Source organism: Eretmochelys imbricata, chromosome 2 (assembly GCF_965152235.1).
Source record: "Eretmochelys imbricata isolate rEreImb1 chromosome 2, rEreImb1.hap1, whole genome shotgun sequence".
In the NCBI taxonomy this organism is placed as follows: domain Eukaryota; kingdom Metazoa; phylum Chordata; order Testudines; family Cheloniidae; genus Eretmochelys; species Eretmochelys imbricata.
This window is the reverse complement of record NC_135573.1, coordinates 251979140-251998614: the sequence shown is the minus strand read 5'-3', so window position 1 is coordinate 251998614 and position 19475 is coordinate 251979140. Positions and strand designations below refer to the sequence as shown.

General features: G+C 42.8%; 1 protein-coding gene across 1 annotated transcript in view; it reads left to right on the top strand.

Annotated features, from left to right (window-relative positions):
- DPP6 (dipeptidyl peptidase like 6) overlaps positions 1–19475 on the top strand; it is a 614028-nt gene that overhangs the window by 440532 nt on the left and 154021 nt on the right. The window contains exon 7 of the mRNA XM_077809495.1: positions 1343–1424. Within this exon, the coding sequence (XP_077665621.1) occupies positions 1343–1424 (82 nt within the window). The remainder of the gene's footprint in view (positions 1–1342; positions 1425–19475) is intronic.

The following is a 19475-nucleotide window of genomic DNA, read 5'->3' as shown; positions in this document are numbered from 1 at the left end:
ACCCATGCAAGAACAGGCAGAACCTAGCTGTACATCTTTGTTGCCAGTATATCTACACCCCAATATTGCAGACCTTACACTGAGAGAACACCCAGTGAGGAAAGGAAGTTTTTGGCTAATTAAAAAGAGCAGGATCAGGCCCTTATATATAGCCTCAGCCACAAAATATAATGCATGTGAACTTACTGTGTTTTCCCGTCTAAAAGGGAAAAGGGCACACATTTTTAGACATAATTGGATTTAACTGGTGGTGTCTAATTATTGCCTTTCATTTCATTGTATTGTAAAAGAGGCAAGAGAAAACAATGTGTTTAAGGAAGGAATAAAAGTCATACACGTGAAAGAAGAGAGGCAGTGTGGTCTAGTGGTAGAGCACTGAATTGAGACTAAGGACACCTGGATTCTATTCCCACCTTTACCACTGGGCTACTCTGTGACCTTAGGCAAGTCACTTTGCCGCTCTGTGCCTCAGTTTCCCCATCTATAAAATGGCAATAATGATACTGACCTCCTTTGAAAAGCATTTTGAGAGCTATTGTGAATAACACTATATGAAAGCTTTATTAATATTCTTATTTATAGAATTGTTATATAAATAAAAAGGGTTGTAATAGCAACTTCAAAATATCAAAAATAATTATTTGCATTGAGTATAAGCGCCATCAAAACAATGGGAGACAGCATGATGCCTGTTATGTGACAAGTTAACATTGTGCAGCACTGACATTTACAGAAGAGCACTATTTTTTATTGCATTTGCCATGTCCACTGATGTCCTTCTCTAAAACAAAGGTAACAGGAAAAGCATTTCAATTTTATTTTTAAAAGATTGAGATTCAGTATTATTAACAACTTTCCCCTGAAAGCCAAGCTCTATATCAGTTTATGAGGTAGTAACAGAGATGCCAAAGTTCTTTGCCATCATGTTCAAAAGAAAATTATCAGGCAGAAAAGCCATGGGATGAAGAAGATGAAATTATATTATCTCATGGCAGTGTGTTTCAGAACTGTAATTATTGTTTGTCCTTTGTGGCTATCACAAGTGTTGATAAATGTAATTATTTTGTTTGCTTTCCCTTGACATTGGTAAAACTAATGTATTTCAGTCTTGTATGAGGGAGAAGAGGTATTTGTCAGCTGATCCTACCCACACTTGTTGCTGGAAGTAGTGCTGACTACATGTTAAGTAGTCATTGAAATCCAGTAGTAAGTGCTGGCAGGTTCTAGCCAAAGAAACGGACGCAAATGCATGTGAAGGAACTTCAAAGTAGGGACTGCACACGTTTAAAGGATGAAACTCTAGAAAGAAGAGAGGCTGAAATCTTTGTTTGTTTTTTTGCAGGGACCCCCAGAGTTTGTATCCACCTGAAGTTAGTAACGCAAAGCTTCAGTATGCCGGATGGGGGCCAAAGGGGCAACAACTGGTAAGACAGCACAAGCATGGAAATGAGTTTATACAAACACATACCATTGTAATTTTGCAAAATAATTATAAATAGATATTGTGCCAACTAGACCCTTTTCTCTTAGAGCCATTCTTCACGGGCTGATTTCTTACAACCAACATAGCAGATATAAGTCTGGAGCGTTTATGGGATATTGTCCTCACACTATTAAAATCCTAACTCGTCGCTGAATGTTGTGGCCCCAACTTTTCAAAAGTGGGCATGGTAGGTTGTGCCTGGCCATCAGCACACACCCAACTTGTACATGCTCAATACACTTGTACACTCAAAGCATGGGGATACATTGGCATTTTGTGCCTGCACATACCGTTGCTCATGTGCAAAATATCAAAACATATGTTTGTTGACAACAACCCAGTGAAGCCATGATCCCCTCAGCGCTACTGCAGTGTAAATATTTAATAGAAGAAAGTATTCCATAGGCAACGTCACCAAAGCTTTGTTTTCCACTTATCTAGTGTAAATTGTCTCCTTTCGTGCTGGCTCTGCCCTGCTCCAGTACAACCCTTCCTCAAGTCCCTTCTGTTGTTCAGTCCTGCATGTTTCTAAAAGGAGTTGATTTAGCAATAGCACCTATAGCATCTGTATAGGGGTTGTTCTTAATATTAAGAAATGTATGTCATTTATTAATATTCTATAGTAGGAAAAAATAGATTTAGTTCAAACTGCTGATTATTTGAAATACAGAAAATGAGCTCTTTGTCAATAGCGACTTGAGATCCTGGATTTGATTCTCCTGGTGTCCTGCGTAGGGCAAACTTCTCTACACCGGTCTGCCAATATATCATAGCTGAAACATCCCTGCTTCATGAGAGGTTTCTGCTTCCATGGAGCGTCTGTAATTATTTGTGCAGACCCAGAACGGTAGCTGGGACATGGCAGTTTAAGGCTAAAATGTATTGACAGACCTGTGTAGAGATGAGTTATGTGTACACAGCAGCTTCCACAGAGCTACTGTGAATTTGCACCCAAATTTGGCCCACAATGGCTTGGGAAATGGACAAACGTAGACAAGGACCCAAATCTGCAGGGGTGAAAAAGGGAGCCCTCATGGAGTGCATTGTTCCCAAAATTGTCATGGTCTCTTTGTGGCTCAGGCAGGTTTCCACGCGGTGAGAGTTTGTGCAAGCTCAACTATGTCAGCTCACAGCTCCTGCCACCTTAGGCATGTCCTTCCTTAGAGCAAGAATCCCCTGCCCTCATTTCCTGGTGCAAATCCAATATCTAAACTTTTGAAGAGTCAACTGTCACTTTTCTCAGAAGGCACAATTAAAAAGGGGCAGCCACAAGTTCTGTTAAGCAGGCAGTGAAGCCGTGATGTTTTTGCTTTTATAGAAAGCCTGTTTTAACCTTTGCAGTCTGATAGGCTTTCCATGTGGTAGAGCAGGAGGAGGAAGCCATGAATGTTTTTGATAGCGTTCTCTAGAGAACTTAACACCTCTCGTGTTGAAATTGTACCTTCTGGGAGAAAGTGTTTGTAGCCGGTTCTAAGGATTTGTGATCTGCTAGAGGCATTTGTGCTACTGCACTTTCAAATGGGCTTTTACACAGAAAATTAAGCTTGAAAAGTGGACAGGGGAACCACACTTGTTTTCCTCTCAAGAAATATTCTCACAGGCTAGCTGTCAAAATGTTCAATATGTGGCATTGCTGGAAGGAAGATAGCTTCAAAACACTGAAGGAGCCTTAGGTACTACTGTGGTTCATGACAAAGAAATGATAGCAGTTGCCACTGCCGGTGTCTAAGTCCTCTCTTCAGCACTGCAGCTTGTAGGAGACACAGGAATGACACTTGTCTTCCACTTCACCTGAAAAGTCAGCTGTGACGCAGCTGCAGGCCTAAGAGTTACTGCGCAAAGAGCCTTGCAATACTGATTCAGGGGTTTTCCTGCATGTGAAAAATGATTAGAAAGAGATTCCTCTTCTCACTGCACACACTCACACACCCTTCTCTCACTCCATCTGCCATGTGTGTACCATTGGACGCCTTCCGGATGTTGACCTTGTGGCCATTGTGGTGTGGATTGTACTGGCACATGTGAGGTTTGGGTTTGAGAGAGTGCTTTGGACTCCCAACTCGTGGAAATGTGGGGTGTTCACACTGATGTAACTCCATTGACTTCAGTGGAGTTGCTCCTGATTTCCACTGGAGTGGAGAATCAGGCCCTACTATTCCCAAGGGTGTGAAGAATCTGCTGACAGTCTTCTGGAGAACATCTTGCTGTCTTATAAGAATAAACTTTTTTTGGTGACCTGAGTGAAATGACTTGGTGAGCCTCATTCTGTTGTCTTCCTGTGCTATGCATACACTTTGTGCTGATAAATAGCAGATGGCTGCTTCCAGAGTTAAAAATGTGGCACTTTTTATAAGGTATAAACAATAAGGTACTGGTGGGGACCTTTAACACAAGAATGAGAACAGTGAAAGAGGAAAGCTTGTAATACCATATGTGTAAAGACATTTTCATTAATAAGGAACTGCCTTTAGAAAAATTGAAGAATAGAACAAAAGAAGGGTTTTTTTCCTGTTACTTAACTGTTTAATTTTTATTTTAGTACAAAGTGAGCTGTTCGAAGCATAACAAAACCTGGACTCTTCTAATCTGAAAGACAAGGCAACCTGAATTGTGCTTGGGCTGTTTCCTATGTCATGAGCGTATCTTCCTTTCTTCAACAGATTTTCTGCGGGGGTCGATCGCTATAGTTACCTGCCATTCACTCCTAGAATCATAGTGTAATACTACTACCCATTACTTCAGATTTATTTGATGGTCATCAAGGCCACCCCTCTGTACTGAGACAGGTGTCGAGGACTGAGACTATCCCTGAGAGGTGTTTGTCCAAACTATTCTTTAAAATCTCCATCAATGGGGATTCCACAATGGGCAATTAATTTGCATCTTGGAAAATGGAACATAGCCATACCAAAACCCAGACTGACCCTCCATTCAGTTCAATATCTTGTCTCTACCAACAGCCTATAATGAATCCTTCATGGAGAAATGAACAAATTCCATATCATACCTCCCCAATTGTTTAAGATGCAACATGAGACAAAATCTCTTCCTCTCTTCACTGGTGATCATTTAGGGCCTGATCCTGCATCACTGATGCCAATGGGACTTTTTTCCTTTGACTTCAGGAAGAGTGGGATCAGGGGTTTAATGCATTAGGATTGGTAGTCCTTATCCTGACTAGTGTAACTGCAGATATTCTTTTATATATAAGTGTCTAACCCCATTATGAATCTTGCAAAGATATTTACATCAACAGCCTCCTGGAACAGCAAGCAAATTATGTGTTTCATTAAAACAGTATTTCTTTTTGCCCCTTCTAAATATGTTCTCTTCTAATGTAGTTGTATTTTTGTCCTTGTATTTTGGGGTGAGTTAAGTTGAAGCATTTACACAGGGGTGACAGTAAGTCGAGTGACTTACCAGTTCTCGGGGGCCAGCTCTGGCCCCCAGAAGGGGCGGGGCTTAGGGTGGAAGGGGCGGGGTTGAGGTGGTCAGAGCCAGCCCCAGCCCACTCTGTAAGGTCAGTGCCTCCCTCGCCCCCACCGGGGTAACAGCAGCAGCCCAGGGCTCCCCTCTTCTACTGCCCTGGCCCTTTAAATAGCCGCCGGAGCCCTGGGGAAGCGGCGGGGCTCCAGGGGCTATTTAGAGGACCGGGGCAGCAGAGGCAGCTGGAGCCCTGGCCTTTAAATAGCCCCTGCTACCCCAGGGCTCCGGGGGCTATTTAAAGGGCCCGCGGCTCCCCTGCTTCTACCACCCCATCCTTTAAATAGCCGCCGGAGCTCTGGAGTAGCGGCGGCAGGGCTCCAGTGGCTATTTAAAGGGCCCGGGCGGTAGAAGCAGGGGAGCCCCAGGCCCTTTAAATAGCTCTGGAGGCCCTTTAAATTGCCCTCTGGGGAATCCAGGCTGCCCCAGTATGGTGCACCGGCTCTTGCCGGTATGCTGTACCAGCATGTACCTGCTTACTTTCACCTCTGCTTTTATATATACTGTGCATTTTATATACCTCTAGCTTATTGCTATTTTTGCTCTGTTCCTTGCCAAGCTAAATAATTTTAGACTTTTAAACACAATGTTGTTGTTAAAAGAAAAGGAGTACTTGTGGCACCCTAGTAAGCTGTGGCTCGCGAAGGCTTATGCTCAAATAAATTGGTTAGTCTCTAAGGTGCCACAAGTACTCCTTTTCTTTTTGCGAATACAGACTAACACGGCTGTTACTCTGAATGTTGTTATTGTTTTCAAAAAATTCAAGTATGTAGTCAGGCCTTGAGATGCACTAATGTAGACTTTCCAATTTGCACTAATGTAGACTTTCCAATTACATAAAACAAATTAGTAACATATTGTGGCATAGATGCCCAGGAAAAAAGGGCAGGATAAAGAAGATGGAAAAAAACATTCTGTGTTCCTTATTCAATATTCCAAAACTACTTAAACTGCACCAGTGTGTATTGGTCATCTGCTTCCCAGTGGACATAATGCCTTCTCACAGGGAAGCAATCCAGACTCCAAAACCAAAGGATCTGTTTTTTCTCTTTGGAAAAAGGTTGGTAAGGTTCTGAGAGTTACACCCAGTCTTTCACACATTAAGAGGAAAACAGACTATTTGATTGTTTATTTCATTTGAGTCTTCCCAGTCTTCGTAAACTCCATGGGCTGTGCTGAGCTTATACGTGGTGCAGTTGAGAGCAGTGAAGGGATGGGGGAAGATGGCTACCTGTGAGCCTCATTTCTGCTCCTCCAATCCTGGCCCGATGGAAGCCCAAAATGGCCCTTAGAGTGACTCAGATCTGCTCCAAGCTGTGTCAGCTGTAGGGCCGCCATTAAGTGTTTTGTCACCCGGCGGGGGGGGAATGTTTTTAATTCTACCCACCCACCCCCACTCACCAAGTCACTCTCCCAAAGGTAACAAGAAGTCTGGTGGCACCTTAAAGACTAACAAATTTATTTGAGCATAAGCTTTTGTGGGTAAAACACCACTTCTTCAGATGCGTGGAGTGAAAATTACAAATGCAGGCATTATTTAATGACACATGAAGGGAAGGGAGTTACCTCACAAGTGGAGAACCAGTGTTGACAGGGCCAATTCGATCAGGGTGGATGTAGTCAACTCCCAATAATTAATGAGGTGTCAATTCCAGAAAAGGCAAAGCTGCTTTTGTAATGAACCAGCCACTCCCAGTCCCTATTCAAGCTCAAATTAACGGTGTTAAATTTGCAAATGAATTTTAGTTCTGCTGTTTCTCTTTGAGGTCTGTTTCTGAAGTTTTTTTGTTCAAGTATAGCTACTTTTAAATCTGTTATAGAATGTCCAGGGAGATTGAAGTGTTCTCCTAGGGCTTTTGTATGTTACCATTCCTGATGTACGATTTGTGTCCTTTTATTCTTTTACGAAGGGGCTGTCTGGTTTGGCCAATGTATATGGCAGAGGGGCATTGCTGACACATGATGGCATTATCACATTGTAGATGTGCCGGTGAATGAGTCCCTGATGGGTGGCTGATGTAGTTGGGTCCTCTGATGGTGTCGCTGGAGTAGATATGGGGACAGAGTAGGCAATGAGGTTTGCTACGGGGATTGGTTCCTGGGTTAGTGTTTCTGTGGTGTGGTGTGTAGTTGCTGGTGAGTATTTGCCTCAGGTTGGGGGGCTGTCTGTAAGCGAGGACTGGCCTGCCTCCCAAGGCCTGTGAGAGTGAGGGGTCGTTTTCCAGGATAGGATGTAGATTGTTGATGATGTGCTGGAGAGGTTTCAGCGGGGGCTGTACATGATGGCCAGTGGTGTTCTGATATTTTCCTTGTTGGGCCTGTCCTGTAGAAGCTGATTTCTGGGTACCTGTCTCGCTCTGTCAGTCTGTTTCCTCACTTCCCCAGGTGGGTATTGTAGTTTTAAGAATGCTTGATAAAGATCTTGTAGGTGTTTGTCTCTGTCTGAGGGATTGGAGCAAATTCGGTTGTATCTTAGGGCTTGGCTGTAGACAATGGATCATGTGATGTGTCCTAGATGGAAGCTGGAGGCATGTAGGTAGGAATAGCAGTCAGTAGATTTCCGGTATAGGGTGGTGTTTATGTGACCATCACTCATTTGCACTGTAGTGTCCAGGAAGTGGATCTCTTGTGTGGACTGGTCCAGGCTGAGGATGATGGTGGGGTGGAAATTGTTGAAATCCAGGTGGAATTCTTCAAGAGCCTCTTTCCTGTGGGTCCATATGTTGAAGATGTCATCAATGTAGTGCAAGTAGAGGAGGGATGCTAGGGGACGAGAGCTGAGGAAGGGTTGTTCTAAGTCAGCCATAAAAAGGGTTGTTCTAAGTCAGCCATGTTGCCATACTGTGGGGCCATGCAGGTATCCATAGCAGTGCCACTGACTTGAAGGTATAAGTCGTCCCCAAAACTGAAATGGTTGTGGGTGAGGACAAAGTCACAAAGCTCAGCCACCAGGTGTGCCGTGGCCTCATCAGGGATACTGTTCTTAGCAGCTTGTAGTCAGTCCTCATGTGGAATATTGGAATATCCCAAAAGTGCATGCAAAAAAACTTGACAAATAACTGCAGATTTGGCAGCCCTGAATGTGATGATTCGGTGCCTAGGACGGACAGCCTTGTTGCCTATCCTGAAGGCCAGCCCTGATCAGCTGGAGCCAACTGTTATGCAGGCCAGGGCTCTGTCAGATCACCGTCCCCTTCTGCCCACCTCCTTCCTTCTCTTCTCTTACATGGGTTGGAAGGGACAGGTGACTTGAAGCCAGCTGCACTGGCCTTGTACTGGCTGAGGATTCCCCTGTGTTGAGAGGAAGGTTGTCTCCCCCTTCAGCACAGCTTTCCAGCTGGTGTGTGCTGCTTCAGGGCAATGGGAGTGGAGGGTCAGGGCCCCCGTGGTTTATGCTTTTTGTGGCTATTTTTTTAAAATCCCTTTCTTCACATTTCTCCTGGGGGAGCTTTCAGTCACTAACATCAGCTACAATGCTGTCATCTATTACTCTGTCTTGTGTGCCTAATTATATTAAAGAGAGAGAGAGAGAGCTGAAACAAACAAACTAAATGATCTGCATTCTTTGTAAAAAATCCTCTCCCAGGAGCAATTTCTCTTTGCCCATGTTTTCTTTTGTCTTTTCCTGTTACGTTACCTGTCTGTTTTAGATGAAAAACTCCTTAGGGCATGGTCCATAGGATCAATTTATAGGAGCTTCTTACTCATTTCTGCAAAGTGCCATGCACAGCAGTGGAGCTATCTAGATAATAAAAAATACCATAGCTGAGAAAATCTACTTGAGTTACAAAATGTATTTCACTTCTGACCTCTTGAAACAAATGTTTCGCAACGACTCTTCCTCCACTGTTTGAAAATGAAAAATCCACTAACTGATAAAAGCATTTCAGTGTGTACTACCAGACTGGCGTAAAAATCAGCCACTAGCCCAGCACTAGGGGAGTCAATAGAAGGACTCTCGTTAACATCATTGGATGCTGTAATAAGTCTCAGCTGAGAAGATATTACTTAAATACAGGTGACTTAATGGGCCTAATTCTTTATCGTCCTGCATCCTGTGTGATCATTTCGGCCTGGGCAAAGTAAATGCAAAGTAGTGCTATGTCAAAATGGTAGTGCGTTATGTTCACTTTCCACAGGTGTAAATGACTGCATAAGGTGCAGGGCAATAGAGAATCAATCCCTTTCATCACTCACCCTGTAGCCTTCACCCTTTCTCCAGTGTCACACCACCATCCTTCAGCTTGTAACAGTACATTGCTAGCTGGATTTAAATTGATAATCTGTATTTCTGTCAAACTATTGAGATGCGATTTTCTAGAGATGTGGGGAGCTTGATGGTAGATGGCACTAGAAGTATCATGGGATAATCTGTTCATTTGTGGCATCTTTGCCTTATTTCATTTATGCCTGTCTTCCAGGAATTCTTCTTCCCTTCATCCCACAGATATTGGTACCCATGACCCATCTTCCTTCTCTCTACCGTCCTTCTCTCTTGATTCCAGTGCTATTCTGTCTGGCACAAAAGCCCCTATAAATTGATCCCATTGGACTATTTTCTCTGTCTCAGTTTGTAGCTTTAAGGTTTTAGGGTGAAATTCAGCCTTGTGCAGAGGTCTCACACAAGGCTTCGATGGTACATAGCCCTCATGAGAATCATCAGCACAGATAAATGTCCCCCTTGGTGAATTCAGAGATCTTGAATGACGTGAGACTGACCAGCCTAAAGCCCTCTGTTTATCCACAGGACAGGTGTAATATGAGCAGCAGCAGGCCAGGCTTCCCTGCCAACTTGTTTCAGCTCTGGCCTAGGGAACCACCTTTAGGAGTGAGAGTGTCGCCAGGGGTCAAATTCACATTTAGGCACTGGAATAAAGGTGCCCAAGGAATGCAGTGGAAATTGGCCACTTTTATCTAAGTACTTAAATAGGGATTTAGGTGACTACATTCACATGCACACACAGGTTTGAAATGTTTGCCCTAAGAATGTGTATGGCTGCTGCTCTTCTGGCTAAGGCACAAGCAACAGGGCTTCTGTAATTAGTCTGCTTAGAAATAGCACCTGCAAAATGTGCCTCAACAAGTTGAAAGCACTTTTCACAAGAGGTGTTCAACTCCCATTTTTAAATCAGATGGATTTCTGATATGCTGCTATTTTCAGATTTCTTCTGTGAGAATTCATAACTGTCTATCCAAACAGATATTCATGATACAGTTACATATCAGATGCTGGGGAGCAATTCTGTGGAGTCCTGCGGCCGAGAGTTATAATCCAAATGTTCTCTCTTCCTCTGATTATAGGTGATTTATGCTGGTGCTGCCAGCCCTGTCTGTTCTTTGCCATTTCCACTGTCTTTTTAAATTGCATGAAAGATGTGGAAGGGGATTATATCTGTCCCTAGCAGCTAAACACTTTTTTTTTTGCTCTGGAGTTTATTACAAATCCACAGGATGGTCAAAATTCATCCCTCTTGCATTTCCACAGAAGTCAGTGGAGCTTTTCAAATGTAAGCTCTTTAGTTTTTACTTTTGTGCCTTGTACAGCACTGAGCATGAAGTCAGTGCTAAACAAATTGATGATGGAAGCTGTAGTAATTCCAAGAAGAAATCTCAAATTCACTGAAATTCTTATGCCAGGGAAAAAAAACAACATACATCAGCCAGTGGCAGGTTAAGGTTTTGTAGAAGCCCTCAAGCAATGAACATCAACGCAGGTGAACAGCTCCCTGTAATTAATGGCACTGTATAGAAAGTGCAATGTGGATAAGACTAAAACAGGAGTTCAGGTATATATTGAAGAGTTGAATCACAAAAGCTACTGCACAGGACTGGGACATGCCTCTTTAATTTCTCCATACGGCTGGCATTGAATTAGTTCAGCACTAGTACGTGTCCCAGCTAGCTGGGTTTTTCAGTGGCAGAATGCTGGTTAAGTGATGGCACCTGGAACTAAACTGGACTGACTCCTCTAACTAGCTGCTGTCCGCTTGCCTGAATTCATGCCTGTCCATCTGGCTTAGTTCCAGGTGGAAGTGCCGAGCAGATATCAAGTGAGGGAGACCTCTTTCACAGGAGTAAGCGAATTGTCTCTTGTTGCTTCTAATCCAACAGGGCCTCTGATCTGCAGTGAAAATATAAATCCTGTAGGTATGTTTGTTTCCAGCATTATATCATTAATTTTTCATGCTGCTGTTCTCTTATATTTTCCATTGCGATGACATCTGAATCAATACTGAGCTGCAGTCTGCTATATGTAATTAGTCTGGTTTGGTTTGCTTGTTAGGGACAAGGAGAAAAGGGTAGCCTTTCCGTAATGGCTAAATCTGTCCTGTTTGAATGAAACATTATGGGGCAAATCTGAAGCCTAGCAGCCAGCTGATATAGACAGACAGGGACCTAGGGCAAATGAGCAGTGGTGGAGGAAAAGATTCTCTGCATAGGGTTCTGTAGCCAAGTGATTGGAGCAGTGTACACAGTTCCTCACCCAGGTCTTCTGTCATGTGGAAGACAGGCGGATAGGTGCAACCATGGATCATCCAATCTGTCTCTTTCCCTGCCATGCCTTGAACACATGGTACTTCCTGATCCCCAAGTCCAAGGAAGGTATGAGACCTGTCCTTGATCTCTGCAGTCTCAACAAGTACATCAAATACCTGAGGTTCCGCAAGGTTACCCTAGCAGCTATTCTCCCTGCACTGAATGACCATGACTGGTTTGCAGCCCTCAATCTCGGGACACTTACTTCCCTGTGGCACTTTTCCCAAGTCACAGGAGGTTTCCGACATTTGTAGCGGCAAGTCAGCATTATCGGTACAACAGGCTTCCTTTTGGTCTGTCCTCTACTCCATGGGTATTTACCAAATGTGTGTCTGTGTAGCAGCATATCTCAGAAAAAGAGGAATTTATGTCTTCCCATACCTGAAAAATTGGTTAGTGAGAGGCAAATCCAGAGAACAAGTCCTTGGCCATGTCCGATTCACACTATGTCTCTTTGATCATCTGGGCCTGATTTTGAACAAAGGAAAGTCTATATTAATACCACCTCAAAAAATCAAGTTCATTGGGGCCCTACTAGGCCCTAGGAGTTCAAGAGCATTTCTGCTGAATGAATGATTTCAAGTAGTTCGTCACCTGTGTCTGGCACTCCAATCTCAACCTTCAACTATGGTCTGCATATACCTGAAGTTACTAGGTCATATGGCTGCCTGCACTTACCTAGTCCAGCATGTGAGATTGTACCTTCTTCCTCTTCAAGTGTGGTTGAAGCTGGTCTGTCACCTGAGTTGTCAATTGTTGAACAGGCTTGTCTGAATGTCTTCAGCAATCCTGGACTCTCTGGAATAATGGACAATTCTAAGCAATGTGTGTCAGCGTGTTCTCTTTGCTTATCCTCCACCAACCAAGACTATAGTCACTGTGCTTACATAATAGGTTGGGAAGCACATCTAGTGACACTGAAAATTCAGATTTTGTGTTTGTAATAGGAGGCTTCCTTTCATATCAACATCCTGGAGCTCTGAGCTTGCCGAGTGTTTCAGGATCACATCAGTGTCACAGCGGTTCATATACTCACTGACAGCACCACTGTAATGTATTATGTGAACAAGCAGGGAGACACTCACTCCAACCAGCTCTGTCAGGAGCCAATAAATGTTGACAGTTCTGCATCAAGGACAGCATCATTCCCGCAACCCCCCACTTACTTACCAGGGGTCCAGAATTACTTAGCTGATCACCTCACTGGAAATGTTTCAGAGTAACATTTGTCCCAGAATCAGGAGTGGTCTCTGAAGACCAGTGCGTTCAGGTCCATCATCAACAAGAGGCAGTGGGTCTCAGTCCAAGCTCCTTAACCGATACTTTCCATCTGAATAGGGGATCAGCTCTGATGTATGCCTTTCACCCATACCACTCATTCCTCATCTTATTCTCAAACCAAAGTTGGATCATGCCAAACAAAATCTCATTGCACCAGCTTGGCGGAGACAATGTAGGTTCTATGACCTATTCAGTCCGATCTCCCATATCTCTTTCTCCTGATCTACTGACTCAGCACCATGGTCGAGTTTTGCATCTAGTGCTGAGCAGAGTACAACCTCACAGCGCGGATGCTGCATGGCTAGATGAGTAGGAGGCATATTGTTTGGAAGCTGTTAGACAAGTGCTACTCAATAGTAGAAAATCCTCCACTAGAGCTACCTATTCTGCCAGGTGGAATCAGTTGTTGATTTGGTTACTAGCCTGGGGTATTCAACCAAGGCTAGCCCTCATTCAGGAAATTTTGGAGTATCTACTACACCTTCAATCCTCTGGTCTGTCTCTCAGCTTCTTGAGGGTCCACTTAGTGGTGATTTCAGAGTTCCGTCTTCTGATCCAAGGGAAGTTAATTTTTTTGAACTCCATGGGAGCAAGATTTCTAAGAGGAAATTACTCATCTCCACCTGAAAGAGCTAGTTCCCTTGTGTGGCCATAATACTGTGTTAGCTTCCGCTTGAGCCCTTGGTGACTTGTTCTCCATCAGCTCCTTTGCTAGAAGACAATCTTCCTTGTTGCTTTAACATCTTCAAGGAATGTAAGTGAGCTACAGGCCTCAATGGCAAAGCCCCATATATGCAGACCTTATAGTCACATCCAAAATTTTTGTTGAAAGTGGTTTCTCAATTTCACCTTAACCAAGTAACAAACTTACCAGTAGTCACTCCTAAACCATGCTCAAAGGCAGATGAACAGCAACTTCATACATTGGATGTGAGACAATGCTTGGCGTTTTACCTAGAGAAGACTGTGCCTGTGTTATCTCCTATATGGATCAAATGAAGGGCAGGCAGTCTCTATGCAGTTGATTTCCGGGTGGATAACTTCCTGCATTACAACAACATATGAAGTCGTTCAGACCACACCTTCGCAGAGATTATGAGCTTATTTGGCAAGAGCCCCAGTGGTATCAATAACGTTCCTCAGTGATGTTTCAATATTGGACACTTTTAGGGCTGCTATCTGTCTTCCATACATATTGTTAACAAGCACTATGCTATTACCACTGTGTCTAGGTCAGATGCAAACTTTCATTGTTTAAGTAGACTCAGAGCCCCACCTTCTCTGAGTACTGCTTATGAGTCACTTGAGTGGAATACACATCTGCAACCACTGGAAGAAGAAAAAATGGATACTACCTGTTGTTCTTTGAGATGGTGGTGCTGATGTATATTCCATGACCCACCTTCCATCCCCTCTGCATCAGAATCTCTAATTTCAAACTTCAGTGTGAAGGAATTGAGCCGGGGGTGGGTGGGAGGGAGGCATCAGGGTAACACTAAGGTTCAGATGGCCCAAACACAGCCCCTGTTGGAACTGCTAGTCAAAGTTCTCCAGCTTTGGTGAGCTGGGCATGCGCACACCTAAGTGGAATACATGTCTGCACCCACATCTCAAAGAACAGCAGTTACAGTACAGGCGGGTAACGGTTTTGTCCAACAGGCCTGAAATATAATGCCAATTCTTTCTTTGGGTCTGTGCAGAAGTATTTCTAGCACTTTATGAAGAAGTAGTTGGTTGAAGCTGGCCTTCAAAGTAAGTGTTTATGAAATTCAGTGTTGCCCCTTGAAAGTTACTGTTTTGCACCATTAAAATTGTCCCCTTTACCAAGAGGGGTAAAATACAATCTTAATTGTAACCAAAAGAGCATTGACTTAGTATATTATCATAACAGCTGTTGTTGACGGGATAGCCCAAACGGAACGAAAGAGTGAAATCGAATGGATTGTTGAATAGTCTTTCAAGAGCAGTAGTGGAGGCCTCACCTTCATTAGGTGCAATCAGAACCAAACTGGACAAAGCCACACAAAATATATACCGTAGGGAACAAGCTAGTACTAACAACTGAATGAAATAAGCAAGTTGACTTAACAGACGTAGGTGATTTCCATTTCTAATTACTTTGTGTGCAAGGGATGTCATGTGAACTGTCCAAGATCATTTAGCATGTTGGTGAAGAAGCCCAGAATCTCAACTCTTCATTCTGTATGCTAACCACTAGAAAATGCTTTCTTCTTAGTCAGACATTATAATGTAATAAAATATTTTCAACGAAACAGTGTATCATCCCAGATGACAAAATCTAATTTACAATGGTGCCCTACATAACCATCACTGGTATTAGGTTACAGAACAACAAGGTAATCCATCATGCAAAACTTAAAAGCACAATCAGAGTTCCATACTAAAGGGCACACTTACATATATACACTTCAAATAATGTAACAAGGCAGTTATAAATTAAAATAACCATATTAGAAACCGTGACAGGGAATTTCAGTCAGCCGTGGTTCTATGATAAGATATAGCATAAAACCCTCTTTTCAGTTCTGCAAGAAAGAAAACCACATATTTTTTAGAAATTTCCAAAAGTACTATATCTGTTTGTTTGGCTGGACACTGAAAATTATAGGCCTGATTAGGATTCATAGAGCTTATGGAACAGCTTGCTCACAAAATATAAATGTGAAATCCACTGCAGTCTATAATGATGAAATATCTAAAAGTAAAAGAAACTTGCAGAGGCATGTGGAGAACATTAAAATAATATACACAGACTAGCCTGGGAATGCCAGAATAAAAATGCAGCCCCTTCAGGCATGATCTGAGAGGGAGAATTTTGGAAGATAATGCCAGGTCATAGAGTTCCATGAAATTGCTCTTGCTGGATCTGACATAGGACTATGTATCATGCATATCAGTTTTGATAGTTATGGATTCTCACAGAAGAGCTTTGAAAAATGCAGCATGTCACAAATCCTTCTGATTTCAAAAATTTAACTGAAAGTAGGTGGCTCAGTTGCTCCTTAAAAATGGACTTCCAGGATCTGTGTCTTAATAAGAATAAAAGCAGATGTACATCTCTTTTTGCTAAGGAGCAATTGAGCCACCTACTTTCAGTTAACATAAATGGGGGTTTAAGAGCTAAATCTCAGGATGAAGAGTTGTGACTTTGATCTCAGTGAAATTATCAATATGTGATTGATCACATGGAAGATTTGCATGGGACCACCCGTGAAAATGCTAGTGGAAGGCTGGACTATGTAGTTTATAAAGAAACATAAATACCATTGAAAATCCCCTCCATCCCACACCTCCATCTTAATCTGGTATATTTCTCTTTCCTACCATGCAAAAAATTGACCATTTTGGTAAAAAAAAAAAAAAATAATAATAATAATAATTTCTGGAGCTGTGATGTCTTACCTCCATTTTCAAAACTTATTTCCCCCACCCCACCCCGGCTGTCAAATTTAAACAGCAATCTTGAAAAGCTAATTGGAAATGCTAGGTGTCAGCAAAAGTCATGCTCATTAGTATTGAATTTTGTCAGTGAAAACCAATGTTACAATTTTGTTGTAATCTGTCTGAAGAAATGATAAGATCTGGCATAATTGTGTCAAATGCATAAAGAACAACACCAGCAGCAGAATGTATTAATAGAAGCCAGCTGAACATCAAAGGCTGGATTGTTTTGTAGATCCAGAAGAAAAGATACATCAGTGAAGTGCTCATTAAATAATGCTTACTCAATCAGCAACAGGCTTTACAACTGATTGCTAGTTGATCATATAGGTTTATAATGCTGTCTTTGATGGGAGACTAGTAAAGGCTAAGTGACGACATTTTTGGTACAATATTTGTAAGATTTCTTTTGTACCCCAAAGTAAAAGCACTCGTGATTCTCTGATGTGCCTCAAGGTGTGTTATGGGCAATGATGGACAAACTCTAAATCTGTCACCAAAACAAAATAGCAAGGACCTTTTTCTCTTTGTTTTTCATTTTCATGGGCCTCTGTAGGTATGTCTACACTGCAATTGGATACCCGGGGCTGGCCTGTGCCAGCTGACTCAGGCATGTGAGGCGTGGGCTAAGGGATTGTTTAATCGCAATGTAGCTGTTCGGGCTCGAGTTGTAGCCCGAGCCCTGGGACCCTCTCACATCACAGCATCCTAGAGCCTGGGCTCCAGCTCAAGCCTGAACATCTATACCACACTTAAACAGCCCGTTAGCCAGAGCTCCGTGCCTCCAAGTCAACCATGGGTTTTTAACTACAGTGTCGATGTATCCTGTGCTTCCAGGTTTCATTCAGGAGTGGAAAAGCCAAAATACCCGAGGCAGGCTATCGTCAGAGTATTTGACTGGAAGTGGGAAGTACTAGAAATCTCGAGACCGCCTGTTCTTGATATGCAGCCATGGGACCCAATCTTGCTCCAGCTGAACTCAGTGGCAAAACATCCATGGAGTTCAGTGCAAGCAGGTTCAGGCCCCAGCTTTGCAGAAATAAGAGAGTCAGATAGTTAGGTTAAGTGTCTATGAGGATAAGGACCTGGCCCAAGACGTGGCTCTGCCACGGATTTCCTGGATGACTTAGGGCAAGTCACTTAGTGTGCGTAAAGGGGATAATATTTCCCTACCTTCTAGGAGAGGGGTATGTGAGGATATATCTGTTAATGTTTGAATGGCTTTCAGATGCTGCAGTGCGGGAGACCATATATAAATAAGTACATAACAGTTACACAGTTGAACTCAAAAACCTCAGAGGCCCTAACATTTTTGCTCTGATATGGTTGGCTAAAATAAGTTAACAGAAAATGCTGAAGTGTTTCCTGTGATGTGTTAGGTAAGTTATTTCCAGTAGAGATAGAGACGTCTTCATACCACTCTATAAGGCACTGGTAAGACCTGATCTGGAATACTGTGTACAGTTCTGGTCACCCATCTTTAAGAAAGAGTAATTCAAACTGGAACAGGTGCAAGAAGGGCTACTAGGATGATCAGGGGACTGGAGAGCCTATTTTATGAGAGGAAACTAAAAGAGCTTGGTTTATTTAGTCTAGCAAATTGAAGGCTGAGAGGGGATCTGATTAAGAACATAAGAATGGCCATACTGGATCAGACCAAAGGTTCCTCTAGCCCAGTATCCTGTCTCACAACAGTGGCCAGTGCCAGAATTGCTCCCTATAAGTACATTGGAGGAGGGGGTAAACACAAGGGAAGGAGACGAGCTGTGTCAGCTAAAGGACAACGCTGGCACCAACATAGATGGGCCATGAATAAATTTAGGCTGGTCATTATAAGAAGACATCTAACTATTAGAGGAGCAAGGCTCTTGAATAGCCTCCCAACAGTAGTGGGGGTAAACAACGTAACTAGTTTTTATGTGACAGGGTTGCCTGCGATAGCTAGAACTGGACTCGATGATCCTGGAGTCCCTTCCAGTCCTGTGTTCCTATGGGTTTTGATGAAGCCTTGTTCAATATCAAATTGTGGGATTGCTCACATGTGTAACTGACAGAACAGTAAAAACAGACTGCCGCCAAATGTGTGGAACAAAGAAACTTTAAAAATTATTTTAGTTACAATGATTTTATTGAAGGTGTTCTTTGTGACAGTAGTAGGTAAAATATTTTCAGGCAGAAGTGTAATTTTGAAGTTGATTTGGCCTTTTAAGTTATTTGCCCAAGGTCAAACTGGTAGTTCAGGGGAGAGCAGCGTTTAAAATTTGAATCTCCTGACTTCCAACCTTAATTGTTTAATCATTGTGACATAATAACTATAGGAAGGCTGATTTTGTGATTAAGGCATTGGATTGGGAATCAGGAGATGCAGGTGTAATTCCTGGCTCTGCACAGAATTCCTGGGTGACCTTGGGCAAGTCTATTAAACTCTCTGTGCCTCAGTTCCCCCATCGATAAAATGGGACTAATAGTACTTCCTTCCTTATATCTTTTGTCTGTCTATTTAGAGTGTAAGCTCTTTGGGGTGGGGGCTGTGTCTTTCTCTGTGTTTGCACAACAATTAGCACTATGGGGCCCCGATCTTGGCTCTGGCCTCTAGTGCTACCACAATGCAAATAATAAATGATCATGACAACGCAGCCTATATGTGCTGAAACTTTCACCACCTCTATGGAATTTGTGTGAGCATTCCATATATAGAGCAGAGTCCACAGAACAATCTGTTTATTCTGCTAGAACAGTGCTCCTCAAAGTGGTGGTCCGTGGACCAGTGCCGGTCCACGAGCCATTGGCTGCTGGTCTGCATGCACATTGGAAAAAAAAATTGCTGGTCCCCCACATCAGATAGCTTGAGAAGTACTGTGCTAGAAGACTCCCTCATGCAAACTAGTTTGCCAGTTTTAAAAAGGAGTTCTTTAGGGGGAAAAATGAGTCATTAATGCTAAAACCAAGAGAGAGTGCAATGGAACTAGCAAAGTCTAGATGTAGGGCAGAATGCTGACTTGCTTATACATTTCCCTTGACTATCCATGGGACCTGTTAGTTCAAAGTCTTTTTAATGTATTGGCATTTGGGGGCTGATTTGAGATGGTATTCAATTTTAAAATATCAGAAATACCAAGAAGTTAGATCTGTTTGGTACTCTCAATAATGTCAAAGCCCAAGCATGTGATCAGGACTAAAACCCTGATCCTTCAGTTGGATCTGTCTGGGCAGATGCTTAAACTGGACA